General features: G+C 35.4%; 1 protein-coding gene across 1 annotated transcript; it reads left to right on the plus strand.

Moving 5' to 3' along the window:
• The first annotated feature begins 2585 nt into the window (after window positions 1-2585).
• LOC104085520 (probable LRR receptor-like serine/threonine-protein kinase At4g36180) lies at window positions 2586-6419 on the plus strand. The gene has a single exon (XM_009589575.4). It carries the CDS (start codon window positions 2793-2795, stop codon window positions 6225-6227), a length of 3435 nt encoding a protein of 1144 aa, XP_009587870.1. The 5' UTR covers window positions 2586-2792; the 3' UTR covers window positions 6228-6419.
• Window positions 6420-12127: the final 5708 nt, after the last annotated feature.

The raw sequence follows: 12127 nt of genomic DNA on the forward strand, positions 1-12127 counted from the left end.
GAGATTAATTACTTAGAGCGCTATTTTGTATTTAGTTACTCTTATCTATGAATTACTAGCTCATACGCGTATTCTTATTCCATATTTTATCATGCATAAAATACTACATCAATACATAACTTATACAAATATTATCAATATGAGTTCAATAAGACAACCCAAACACTGCACTAACCTATGATATGATTATATTTTCTTGTGCATCCGACTAAACATGGTATTACTTATAGAAAACTCTATATGGACATCATTTTTGTTAGTGTGTCAAACCAAATGACCCCAGTTGACTAGAGAAAATCTGAAAAAATAACAATAATAATATATCTAGTATAATCTCACAAGTAATATCTGGACTAGAAAGGACAGAGAATATTATTATTATTGTGATTTGGTTTATTCGAATTGATTAACTATTTCGAGAATAGTAGACATGACATCAATTTATATCTTTGCACTAGTAACTACATCTATGTATACATTAAACCAACTAAAAATCACATATCATAACCATAGGAATCGAGTGGGTAATAGTGAAAAGTGGTCCAAGAATTAATCTTTTTATTGGTATTGAACATCCTCACGACTTAAAGGTGATGGAGTTGAAAAATGCAATGACTAAAGAGTAATTGGACACCAAGATGCCCCCTCCTATTCATGATATTGATTACTAAAATGAAAAGAAAAATGCCTTTTTTTTAATTAATCAATCAATCCCAACTTTAAAGAACAATAATCAGCAATCAGGCTAAAGGAGTGAACTTCGGCTTTAATGGGACTACATTTGTTGAGTTGTTTTTCCTTACGTGACATTCAACAAGAAAAACACAAAGAATCCAGTCGCATTTAATCATTGCCTATGCCCTTTTACCTCATCCCCATATTGTCAATGGATGAAGGAATAACACAGTTTTTGTCAAAAGCCGCACAAAGGCGTGACCCTTCTTTTCAGACCCTTGAACACGCCCACTTTTCTATGCTAATAATAATAATCTCTCCGTTTCATTATTAATTGGATCTATTTAATTGAACACACAATATATATAAAAAGAAAGACAAACTTGTAAGAATATGTAGTCTTTAAAAGAAAATATTATCATATAAAATAGAATGAGTGAATGATATCTATTAGGTGTGTGAACAAAATTTCACATTGGTAACTAAAAAGATTGGGAGCATACATATAAAGTATAAAGATCTCTTAATGGTGCGAGATCTTTTGGAGAAAACCGTGCGCGTTTAGCTCAAAGCAAATAATATCATATCATGTAAGAGTATTTTGGGGCTGATTTAGCCCAACAACTCGTATTTGAGTCTAGGTTCAACAGGATGAACATGGTGATGACAAAGTGATGGTGCGGGGCCAATTTGTTTACCCTTACGAGTTTGGAGACGCACACACAAAAAGAAGCTAGTTGTGGGCTTTGGTTGCCATAAATACACTAATGATGTGGGTGGTACACATTGAATCTTGAAAATTGACCCGTGGATTGTGATAATGGCCACGCGAAACTAGTTCAAGGGAAAAACCTATGGATCGTGGTAGTAGGCTACGTGGAACTTAGTTCGAGTATGAGATTGTTAGGTGTGCGAACACAATTGGTAGCTGAAAAAAGATAATGTGTAGAGATCTTTTAAAGATGTAGATGCTTTTGGGAAAAATCGTGCGAGCTTACCCAATCCGAATAATATCACACTATATAAGAGTATCCTAGGGCTAGTTTAAGCCCGAAAAATACAAATATTACATTAATGGATATTGATGAAACTCAAGCCTTTAGTGGGCGTTTGGACAAAAGAATTATAAAATTTCAAAAGATGGGGAATTTTTTTTTCAAGTGAAAATGGTATTTGAAATTTAGAGTTGTATTTGGACATGAATATAATTTTGATTTTTTTTTTGAAATTTTGTGAGTGATTTGAATGAAAATTTTGAAAAACAGCTTTTTGGAGTTTTTTAAAATTTTTGAGAATTTTCAAAATGTATCTTCAAGTATTTCTTAAATCGGCACTCAAAAGATTGGAATTTGAATCCTCTGATTGTGGATATAGTATTCAATTACCTCATTATCTTGCTGTTGTTAATGTGTTTTTTTTATGGCTTCTACATTTTCGTATTTCTTTATAAAAAAAATGTTGTGACTATATTTTTATTGAGCCAAATGTCTACTAGAAATAATTTTCCTACCTTCACAAGGTCCGTGTATATAATACCTCCCCATACCCGAGTTATGAATTACTCTAAGGGCTCGTTTGGTACGAGGGATAAGGGATAATTAATTTTGAAATTCAATTGAAGATGAGTTTACCCATGTTTGGTTGGGATAAAATCACGGTATAACTAATCCTCATATTAATTATTCTGGGATTGTAGTGTTTTTCTTATCCCTATGAAAAATTAGGATAATAATTCTACTGATCCCAAAATAATTAATCTATAGATAATATGTTTCACGACCATACGACCCCTTACTATATTATTGTTGTTGATTATGAATAGAAGGCTCGCATTCATCGTAGGTAAATATAAATAATCTCAATTCTCATCAATTCACCCTATATTCCTACTGTTGCGAATAAAAACAACTTTCAAGGGAAAACGGACCAACACAAACGAAAAAAGAAATAATAAACAAAATTACCAACAAAGCCACAGTGCACAGCGCAACACATGGCGTTAGTCTTGTCAGTAGTGCTTCTTCTTCTCTTTGTTCTGAAACAACAATTTTTACGCTCCTCTCTTCCCCACTCCCAAAACATACTCCATTAGCAGCAGCGCCACCTCATTCTCCCCCATGTCAACGGCTACTTTTCTTCTCTCTCCGCCGGTAGTGGTGGCAGCAGCATTTACATTTACATTGCTGTGTGTTAGCTTTTTTTCCATGGCGTTGGCAGATAATGTAACGGAAACGGAAATGGCGGCGTTAATGTCATTCAAAAGGAATTTAGAAGACCCGCTTGGTGCATTAGACGGTTGGGATATTTCAACGCCGTTAGCGCCATGTGATTGGCGTGGTATTCTTTGTGACGGAGGTAGAGTTCGTGAACTCCGCTTACCTGGACTACAACTCAGTGGCCGGTTAACTGACCAGCTTGCTAACTTACGCCAGTTGCGTAGGTTAAGTCTTCACTCTAACAATCTTAATAGCTCTATCCCACGCTCTTTAGCTCAATGTGCTTTGTTACGCGCCGTTTACTTACATTACAACTCTTTCACCGGCGAACTCCCGCCGGCGATTTCCAACCTCACTAATCTTCAAGTATTAAACCTAGCTCACAATTTTCTCTCTGGACATATCTCCGGTAATGTCCCCGCCAGTCTCCGGTTCCTCGATCTTTCTTCTAATCTCTTCTCCGGCGGCATTACGGCTAACTTCTCCGCCGGTTCTCAGCTCGAACTCTTAAACTTGTCGTTTAACCGGTTCTCCGGTGAGATACCGGCGAGTATCGGAGCTTTACAGAAGTTAGAGTATCTCTGGCTTGATTCTAATCAACTTTACGGGACAATACCTTCAGCAATAGCCAACGTATCCTCATTAATACACTTGAGCACTGGTGATAATAATCTGCAGGGATTAATCCCCTCTACAATCGGTTCACTTTCGAGTTTACAAGTAATTTCGCTGTCGCGAAATCAACTGTCTGGGGTGGTCCCTGCTTCATTTTTCTGTAATGGGTCATCAGTCAATTCTCCTCATGCTATTAGGATCATTGAGTTGGATTTTAATGCGCTCACGGGTTTAACTAAACCCGCGAACGCAACGTGTTTAAGTGCTTTAGAGGTTTTGAGCATTCACGGGAATCACATTAATGGTGTTTTTCCTGATTGGTTGATGAATTTTTTGTCATTGAAGGTTCTAGATTTGTCTGGGAATGCAGTTACTGGAACTTTGCCTAATACTATGGGGAATCTGAAGTCTCTTGAGGAGCTTAGATTGGCTAACAATACCTTAACTGGTGAAGTTTCTGTGAGTGTAATGAATCTTGCTTCATTGGGGGTGCTTGATCTCGGTGGGAATCGGTTTTCTGGTTTGATTCCACAGTTCTTGGGTAATTTGACAAGCTTGAGAATGCTGTCTCTTAGTGGGAATAATTTTTCTGGGCTGATTCCGGCCAGTTTGGGGAGTCTTTATCAGCTTGAGTTTTTGGATTTGAGCATGAATAATTTGAATGGTAGTTTGTCTCAAAACCTTGTGCCGCTTAGCAATTTGACTACTTTGAATTTGTCTAGTAACAGGTTTTCTGGTGAAATTCCTAGGGGAATTGGTAGCTTTCATGGGTTAGAGGTTTTAAATGTTAGTAATTGTGGGTTTTCGGGGAACATTCCGGGTAGTATTGGGAGTTTGTTGAGGCTGACAACTCTTGATATGAGCAAGCAAAACCTATCTGGTGAATTGCCCTTTGAGATTTTTGGGCTGCCAAGTCTAAGAGTTGTGGCTTTACAAGAGAACATGTTAACTGGGGATTTTCTTGAGGGTTTTAGCAGTTTATCTGGTTTGGAATATTTGAATCTGTCATCTAATGCCTTTTCTGGGCAGATTCCTAAGACATATGGGTTCCTTACATCCTTGGAAGTGCTTTCTATGTCGAATAGTGGTATTAATGGCTCAATTCCAGCTGAATTGGGCAACTGTTCTGGCCTTCGAGAGCTTGAGCTTCGAGGGAATCATTTAAAAGGTCAAATTCCGGAGGATTTCTCACGTTTATCTCGTCTAACAAAGCTTGATTTGGGTGAGAATGGACTAATGGGGGAAATCCCAGAAAACATATCTAATTGCTTGTCTTTGGATACTCTCTTGTTGGATTCGAACCACATCTCAGGCCACATACCAGAGTCATTGTCAAGATTATCAAACTTGGAAATGCTGGATCTTTCTTCAAATAATTTGAATGGATCAATTCCTTCAAATCTGTCTCTAATTCCCAGCCTGAAGTACTTGAATGTTTCCCATAATCATCTCGAGGGTGCGATTCCAGAGGCATTGGGTTCACGGTTCAATGACCCTTTTTTGTTTGCTGCAAATAAAGATTTGTGTGGAAAGCCACTAACGGAGTGCAATAAAGGCAAGAGGAGAAGAAAGAAGTTGATTTTGTTCGTTGTATTGGCTGCAGTAGGGGCTTTTCTAGTAGCTGTATGTTGCTGTGGGTACATCTACGGGCTTATACTTTGGCACAAAAGGTTAAGAGGAGGTGCATCTGAAGGGAAGAAGCGAAGCCCAGGCCGTGCAAGCTCAGGAGGAGAAGGGGGTCGTGGAAGTGGGGAGAATGGCGGTCCAAAGCTTGTTATGTTCAACAACAAGATCACTTATGCAGAGACTTTGGAAGCAACGAGACAATTTGATGAGGAAAATGTGTTAAGCCGTGGAAAGTATGGCCTAGTATTCAAAGCCACTTACGCAGATGGAATGGTTTTGGCTGTCCGTCGCCTTCCTGATGCATCAATTGAAGTGAACACATTCCGCAAAGAAGCTGAAGCCCTTGGCAAGGTGAAACATAGGAATCTGACTGTCGTTCGTGGATATTACGCAGGACCACCACCTGATGTCCGGCTTGTTGTATACGATTACATGCCTAATGGAAATCTTGCCACACTTTTACAAGAAGCATCTCATCAGGATGGCCATGTACTCAACTGGCCAATGCGCCACTTGATCGCTCTTGGCATTGCTCGTGGCTTAGCTTACCTTCACTCAGTTTCTGTGGTTCATGGGGATGTAAAGCCACAAAATGTATTGTTTGATGCTGATTTTGAAGCCCATCTTTCTGATTTTGGTTTAGATAAACTAAGCCTAGTAGCAACACCAGCAGAGGCTTCGACATCATCCACCCCAGTCGGAACTCTAGGCTACATAGCACCTGAAGTGACATTAACTGGAATACCTACAAAAGAAGCTGATGTATACAGTTACGGAATCGTACTATTAGAGATACTAACAGGAAGAAAACCAGTAATGTTCAACGGGGACGAGGACATTGTCAAATGGGTGAAGAGACAACTACAAAGAGGCCAAATTTCAGAACTGCTGGAACCGGGGTTGCTTGAATTGGACCCTGAATCATCAGAATGGGAAGAGTTTTTGTTAGGAGTTAAAGTTGGTTTGCTTTGCACAATGCCTGATCCTTTAGAAAGACCATCAATGACTGATGTTGTATTCATGCTTGAAGGTTGCAGAGTTGGTCCTGATATTCCTTCTTCAGCTGATCCTACAACTCTTCCTTCACCAATGTGATGAAAATTCAAATTCTTTTTTCCAACTAAAGGAAACTTCAAGATCCAATGAATCAATTTCAAGAAAATTTCCTTCATTTGCTTAGTTCAATGTTCATGTATCTCTTCAATGCTTATTCATTGTCATTAAGTTTTTTTCTTTAAGAAAAACAAAAGTTTGTACATTGTTCATTCTAGAGTGGTTAATTAATCATGTGCACGTATTAATTGAAGTTCAGTTCCCCAAGGGCGCTTGCAATCGTTTGATCCTTTTGTGTTTACAAAGAAAGAGCTCACCTTGCTTCAACCGATTGTTAGTAGAGCTGCAATATTAGCTACGAATCTAGTATTTGTATTAGAAAATCTATTAAAATGTATAATTATTTAATTGCAAAATCAGTAACTAAAACGAGTTACGATTAAGCAAGTTCAGAACTCATAAATTAAAATGTATAATTATTTAATTGCAAACTCAGTAACTAAAACGAGTTACGATTAAGCAAGTTCAGAACCCATAAATTTCAAATCATGACTCCATCTCTATCAATAATCCTAAGGTTTGTCTAAGGTCGTGTTGTTTTATCTCTTTCAAACTTGCTCCACTTTTATTTTTATTTTACACCAAATTATTAGTGCGTCCTTGAGTTGAAGGTCTTGGGGAAATAATATTTCTACCTTTACGAGTCAGGGGTAAAATTTGTGTATACATTATATTTCCCAAAACTCACTCATTATATAAAGAAAAAAAGAGTAATTAATTGTACTCCTAATTATGTTATGTACTTTTTAGATAGTATTACGGATTTGGGGGAATATGGTAGGACCAATAAATGAATTCCCGCCAAAAGAGTGAGGGATTTAATGAATAGAAATTAGAGAGAATAAAGTACAAGTGGGCAAATATTGAAAAGTGGGAAAATAAGAAAGTAGCCGTTAATGTGACAGTGAAAACTGAAAGCAGTCGTCTTTTTATTTTTATTATGGGAAAAGGAGATTTTGAGGGAGTGGGGTCACAGATTCCCAGGCGTTACGATCCGTGTATTTGTCGTTATTAGTTTGGGGAGTAATAATATTATTACTTTATTTATTTGGTGAGTAATGCTACTGCTATTTGGGAATTGGTTGGTCCAAATAGGAAACCACGTCAGATTTTAGGGAAATAAGCTACCGCTTTGACCAGTTGTGTGGTCCTCTATCGTGTCTTACATTGTGATAATTAATCTTTCCATCTTAATTAGTACAAATATTTTATAATTGTATGTGTATATGATATATTTTATAATTTCATTTTCGTATGATATTTATTATCATGGTAAAGCATAAACTTACGAAATTGATTTCAGTTGAATGTGAAAGAATATCTTCTTTACAGATTTATAAAAGTGATTGGACTTTAGGGGAAAAGAAATGTCCCTTTTGTAGTATTTTTTGTACTTCAATCACGTTAAAGTTTAAGAAACCGTATCCTCTTTCTTTTTACAACTTAATAGTACATATCAACAAGCTATAATAAAAGTAGCATTTTATAGTTGTTGTGCATAAATTTAATTGACATATGTCTTTCGTAGGATATTTAGATGATTGCCAAGTTATTCATGGTGTACATATGCAAAGAACACAATTGTCAATTTTGATATATTAACAGTTACTGAAATAAAAATATTAATTAATGTATATAAATTATAGTTGCATGTACATGTAATCTTTGGCCGATTCATAATTGTGACTCCTTTCATTTGTCAATTTAGCAAAATAAAGTTAGTTGTACTTACATATATAATTGCATTACGAAAGTTAATACGATAATCACGTGTCAAATATTGGTTGTGACTCCTTCGATGGAATGTTTGATCTTAAAGGGGATCTTTCATAATTTCGTATCTGAGGGATTATTTCTAGGTTTCGTCTTATATATATCCATTCCTATAGCTACAACATAATGTAATTTAGGATAAAATGAAAAGTTTAAAATTATAAATTCCCAGATATATAATGTGACATTTACAGAGCTTCCGAATATATAATGTGACATTTACAGAGCTTCAGAATATATAATGTGGCATTCGTTTTGGAAGACATTAAAAAAACCATATAAATTGTACAGAAGGAGCAACTATTACTGTCTTGAATAGTGAAATGGCATTTTTTTGGAATTCCTAGTGTATGAGTCAAAGTCTATCTTTAGTTGAAATGGTATTAATAAAACATTCTTGAGACGCCACGTGTCAAAGTAACCTAATTATTAGCGAAGGTCGTGGTCGAAGAGTCACCAAGACTGAAGTCGTGGAGTTGCATCGAAGCCGAGGTCGAACACCCTTGACAGAGTTATAATGGCTAGTGTCAAGATAGGACACAAGAGAATATTTTAGTAGATATTCTCTGCACTTGTACTATTATGATTTTTAAGAACATGTTCCCTATAAATAGAAAAAGACACAATGATATAGGGCATGTGATATTCATTTGTAAAAATACACTTTGATTTTAGAGAGAGAATCGAGTCTTATTGCAAGCATACAAACATCATCTTTTCACTAAGATTCTTGTTCACACATTTCTACTGGATCCGAGAATAACTCAGATATTCAAAGGATTATCCATCACTCATCATTGTAAAAAAAACATTCATCGATTCTATCCTTTCTTAAGTGACTCACTCGTTCTATTTACTTGAATGTCATTTATTGTTATTCATCAATATTTAATGCTACATTATTTTTTTTTACTTCTTAAATATTGTTGTGTGCTGCCACTGCCATTAAAATATTCTCACATAGTATTTATTGCACTTCTGACAACTTCATCTTTGAGATATTATTGTTAATTAAGATTAACCTTTATTTATATAAATTTAATTAGTTGAACCAAAATCTATATTTTTTGGTGAAATATCTAGTATGATGCTTTTATTTTAAAAAGATTAAAACGATCTCAATGGAGTGCCACATAAAAAATTAAAGATAACAGAAAAAGTACAATTTGAAGTCTAATACGGATAAGTGAAAAGCGAGGGGTAATGAAATTAATCTCATCATAAAGCTTCTCGTAAATCCTTGCATTAAAAAATCTTCACATAACCTATGTAGTGTTTGATTGACGATATTAAATGTATCTTCTTTTTCTTTCTAATTTGTTTCAAAAAAATCTTTCTTTCCATATTTAGTAGCTGTTTTTCACGTGGCATATTTAAGCAACATTCAAGAGTATTTTGGTATATTATATTATCTTTACGTTGAGACCATAAGATTTAAAAATCATTCTTATTTATTTAAATTTCGCACTCGGTCAAACTAAGGCGACAACAACAACAACAACCCAGTATAATCCCACAAGTGGGGTCTAAGGAGGGTAGTGTGTACGCAGAACTTACCCCTACCCCGGGGTAGAGAGGCTGTTTCCGATAGACCCTCGACTCCCTCCCTCCAAGAACTCTCACCTTGCTCTTGGGGTGACTCGAACTCACAACCTCTTGGTTGGAAGTGGAAGGTGCTTACCACCGGAGCAACCCACTCAAACTAAGGCACATAAATTAAAATATATGGAATACTTGATAAAATGCTGAATTACAATATACGCTATTATTAGTACATGGATAAGATTATAGCAAAACAAAAATGCACTTAAAACAAGTAATCATGTTTAGTAATCTCTACCTTACTATTCACTATATAACAATCCTTATATTATTTTTCACCACATAAATAATCTACACTATACTAATACTATTTATTTCTGGCATTTTAGATTCCCCACTCATTTCCCTCTCTACTCTTCTGCAAAATGGACAAAGGTAAATGAAAGAAAAGCAGAAATACAGATAGAGAAAAGCTGAAACAAAGTCTTGTGAATTTCTGACTTCGTCTAAATTATGAGTCTTCAGAAAACAGTCTATAGCATCAGTAAGTACTTGACTGAGGTGATGGGTCACTGTCACATATATTTATATCGCTGTAATTTTTTACCTATGGTGAATCTTTATTGCGTAGCGTATTTAAATTCTCATTCACCACTTTTGATAAAAAGCTACACATCTTTGTCCTTTGAGTTAGATTCTTTACCCAAGTCGACAAGATATTCAGATTGTTACTCTAGAGACACCATCTACGTACGTTATTTTTACTGCTTTTATAGTTAGATACTTTTAATATTCCAAAAAAAAATTAACATTTAAGGTGTCAAGAAAATAAGTGACTCTTGTCTATACATAATCGTGCAGAAGCAGCTAACGGTCAAAACGGCATACTGTAATTATGTATTTGAAGGATTGCGTCAATGAGATATATTTATGTTTCACTTGTCCCCTTGACATGTGTATTCCTGATCAGTTTAGAACTCAAGGTAATTAATACTGCAACAAAGTGTAAATTCAAGTGAAGTATGTAATAATAACATAATGATACAAGTAATTAAGCTTCCTGGTAATGGAGCTTACTATTTGTTCCATTTTATTTGATACTAGTATTTCTTCTTTACGAGGAAATTATCACGAATCCACTTATTTCTGCCGCTTTTGTTATTGTTGCTGGATTGGCCGTAGGTAGTGGCGGGGTCAAAATTTTAATTAAGGGGTGTCAAAAAATAAATAATTAACTAAAAGTCAAGAAGAGTCAACGTATAATAAATATGCATAAAATATAAAAAATTATCTAACAATATAGTATAATTTTTCGGCGAAGGGGTGTCGCTTGCGACACCCCTTAGTTCAATGTGGCTCTGCCACTGGCTGTAGGGCTTGCTTCTATTGGATCTGGAGTTGGTCAAGAGACTGCTGCTGGTCAACCTGTTAGGGTATCGCGAGACAACCTGAGGCAGAGAAAAAAAATACGAATGTAGATTCATTGATCAAGGTTTGATGGAACAACTTTATAAGTTTTCAAAACTCGAAGATATAGATCAAGAAATTGAATTTTAATTATTTGCGGAAACACTTAATTGGTCGAACCTTTTAGTTTATAGAAAAAGGACTTACCTGTATCATATTACACCTTATGGTTGTAACTTGTAAATTTAGCTTTTTACAATTTTGTGAGACCTCATTTTATCTTGCGCTCATCAAACGAACTCCGGCGAAGTGCAAGAGAAAGAAGGCTCTTTTAGGGAGTCTGAGAACCCATTTGTGATTTTTTTGGATAAGTGTGACGAAAATGTGTGTTTAAAAAAAAGAGTAATATTTTTATATATAGCGCTCTTTATATATATATATATATATATATATATATATATATATATATATATATATATATAACGCCACTATAAACCGCATTATACAGGGCTGATAAGACAGCTATTCATAGCGCGATATATAACCGCACTATATATATATATAGCGCAGTTATATACCGCGCTATACATAGATAAATAAACGGTCCCCCTCCTTCTTCCCCACACTCGAACCAGACGCCCCCTCCCCAAATTCAAAATTTTTAACCGACTCCCCTCCCCCCTCCCAAATTTCCTTCTAAAAAAATTGTAGTGGACCTCACCCGTCACACAAAAAGATAAGATTGTAGGTCCCACATCCTAGCTAAGCCTTCTATTGTTGTGGTTTCCTCATTTCGGGCTCAAATTTTCAATTCATCGACTTTCCGAAAAAACATAAATCGAGGTATTCCGATTTAGTTTATGTCGAAACTCGTATAATAATGCATATTAGTTGTTTTGAATGTGTTCCAATGTTGTTTTGTATTATTTTTTTTTTGCGATTAAACTAGTATGTTATTTTTATCTGGACTAAGATATTAGTGTTGTGTTTGTTTTGTGATTAAAATGTATTTATTATTTTTATCTAGTTTAGATTATTTGTTTGCTTAAAGACTAGTGCCCTTTTAGCGTACTAAAATGTAGAGCTTTTTAGCGTAGAATTCCTATAGTTTAAGTATCTTTTATACTGATAGATCAAACACAAACTCTGTCCAATTAAAT

Source organism: Nicotiana tomentosiformis, chromosome 4 (genome assembly GCF_000390325.3).
Source record: "Nicotiana tomentosiformis chromosome 4, ASM39032v3, whole genome shotgun sequence".
NCBI classification, from domain to species: domain Eukaryota; kingdom Viridiplantae; phylum Streptophyta; class Magnoliopsida; order Solanales; family Solanaceae; genus Nicotiana; species Nicotiana tomentosiformis.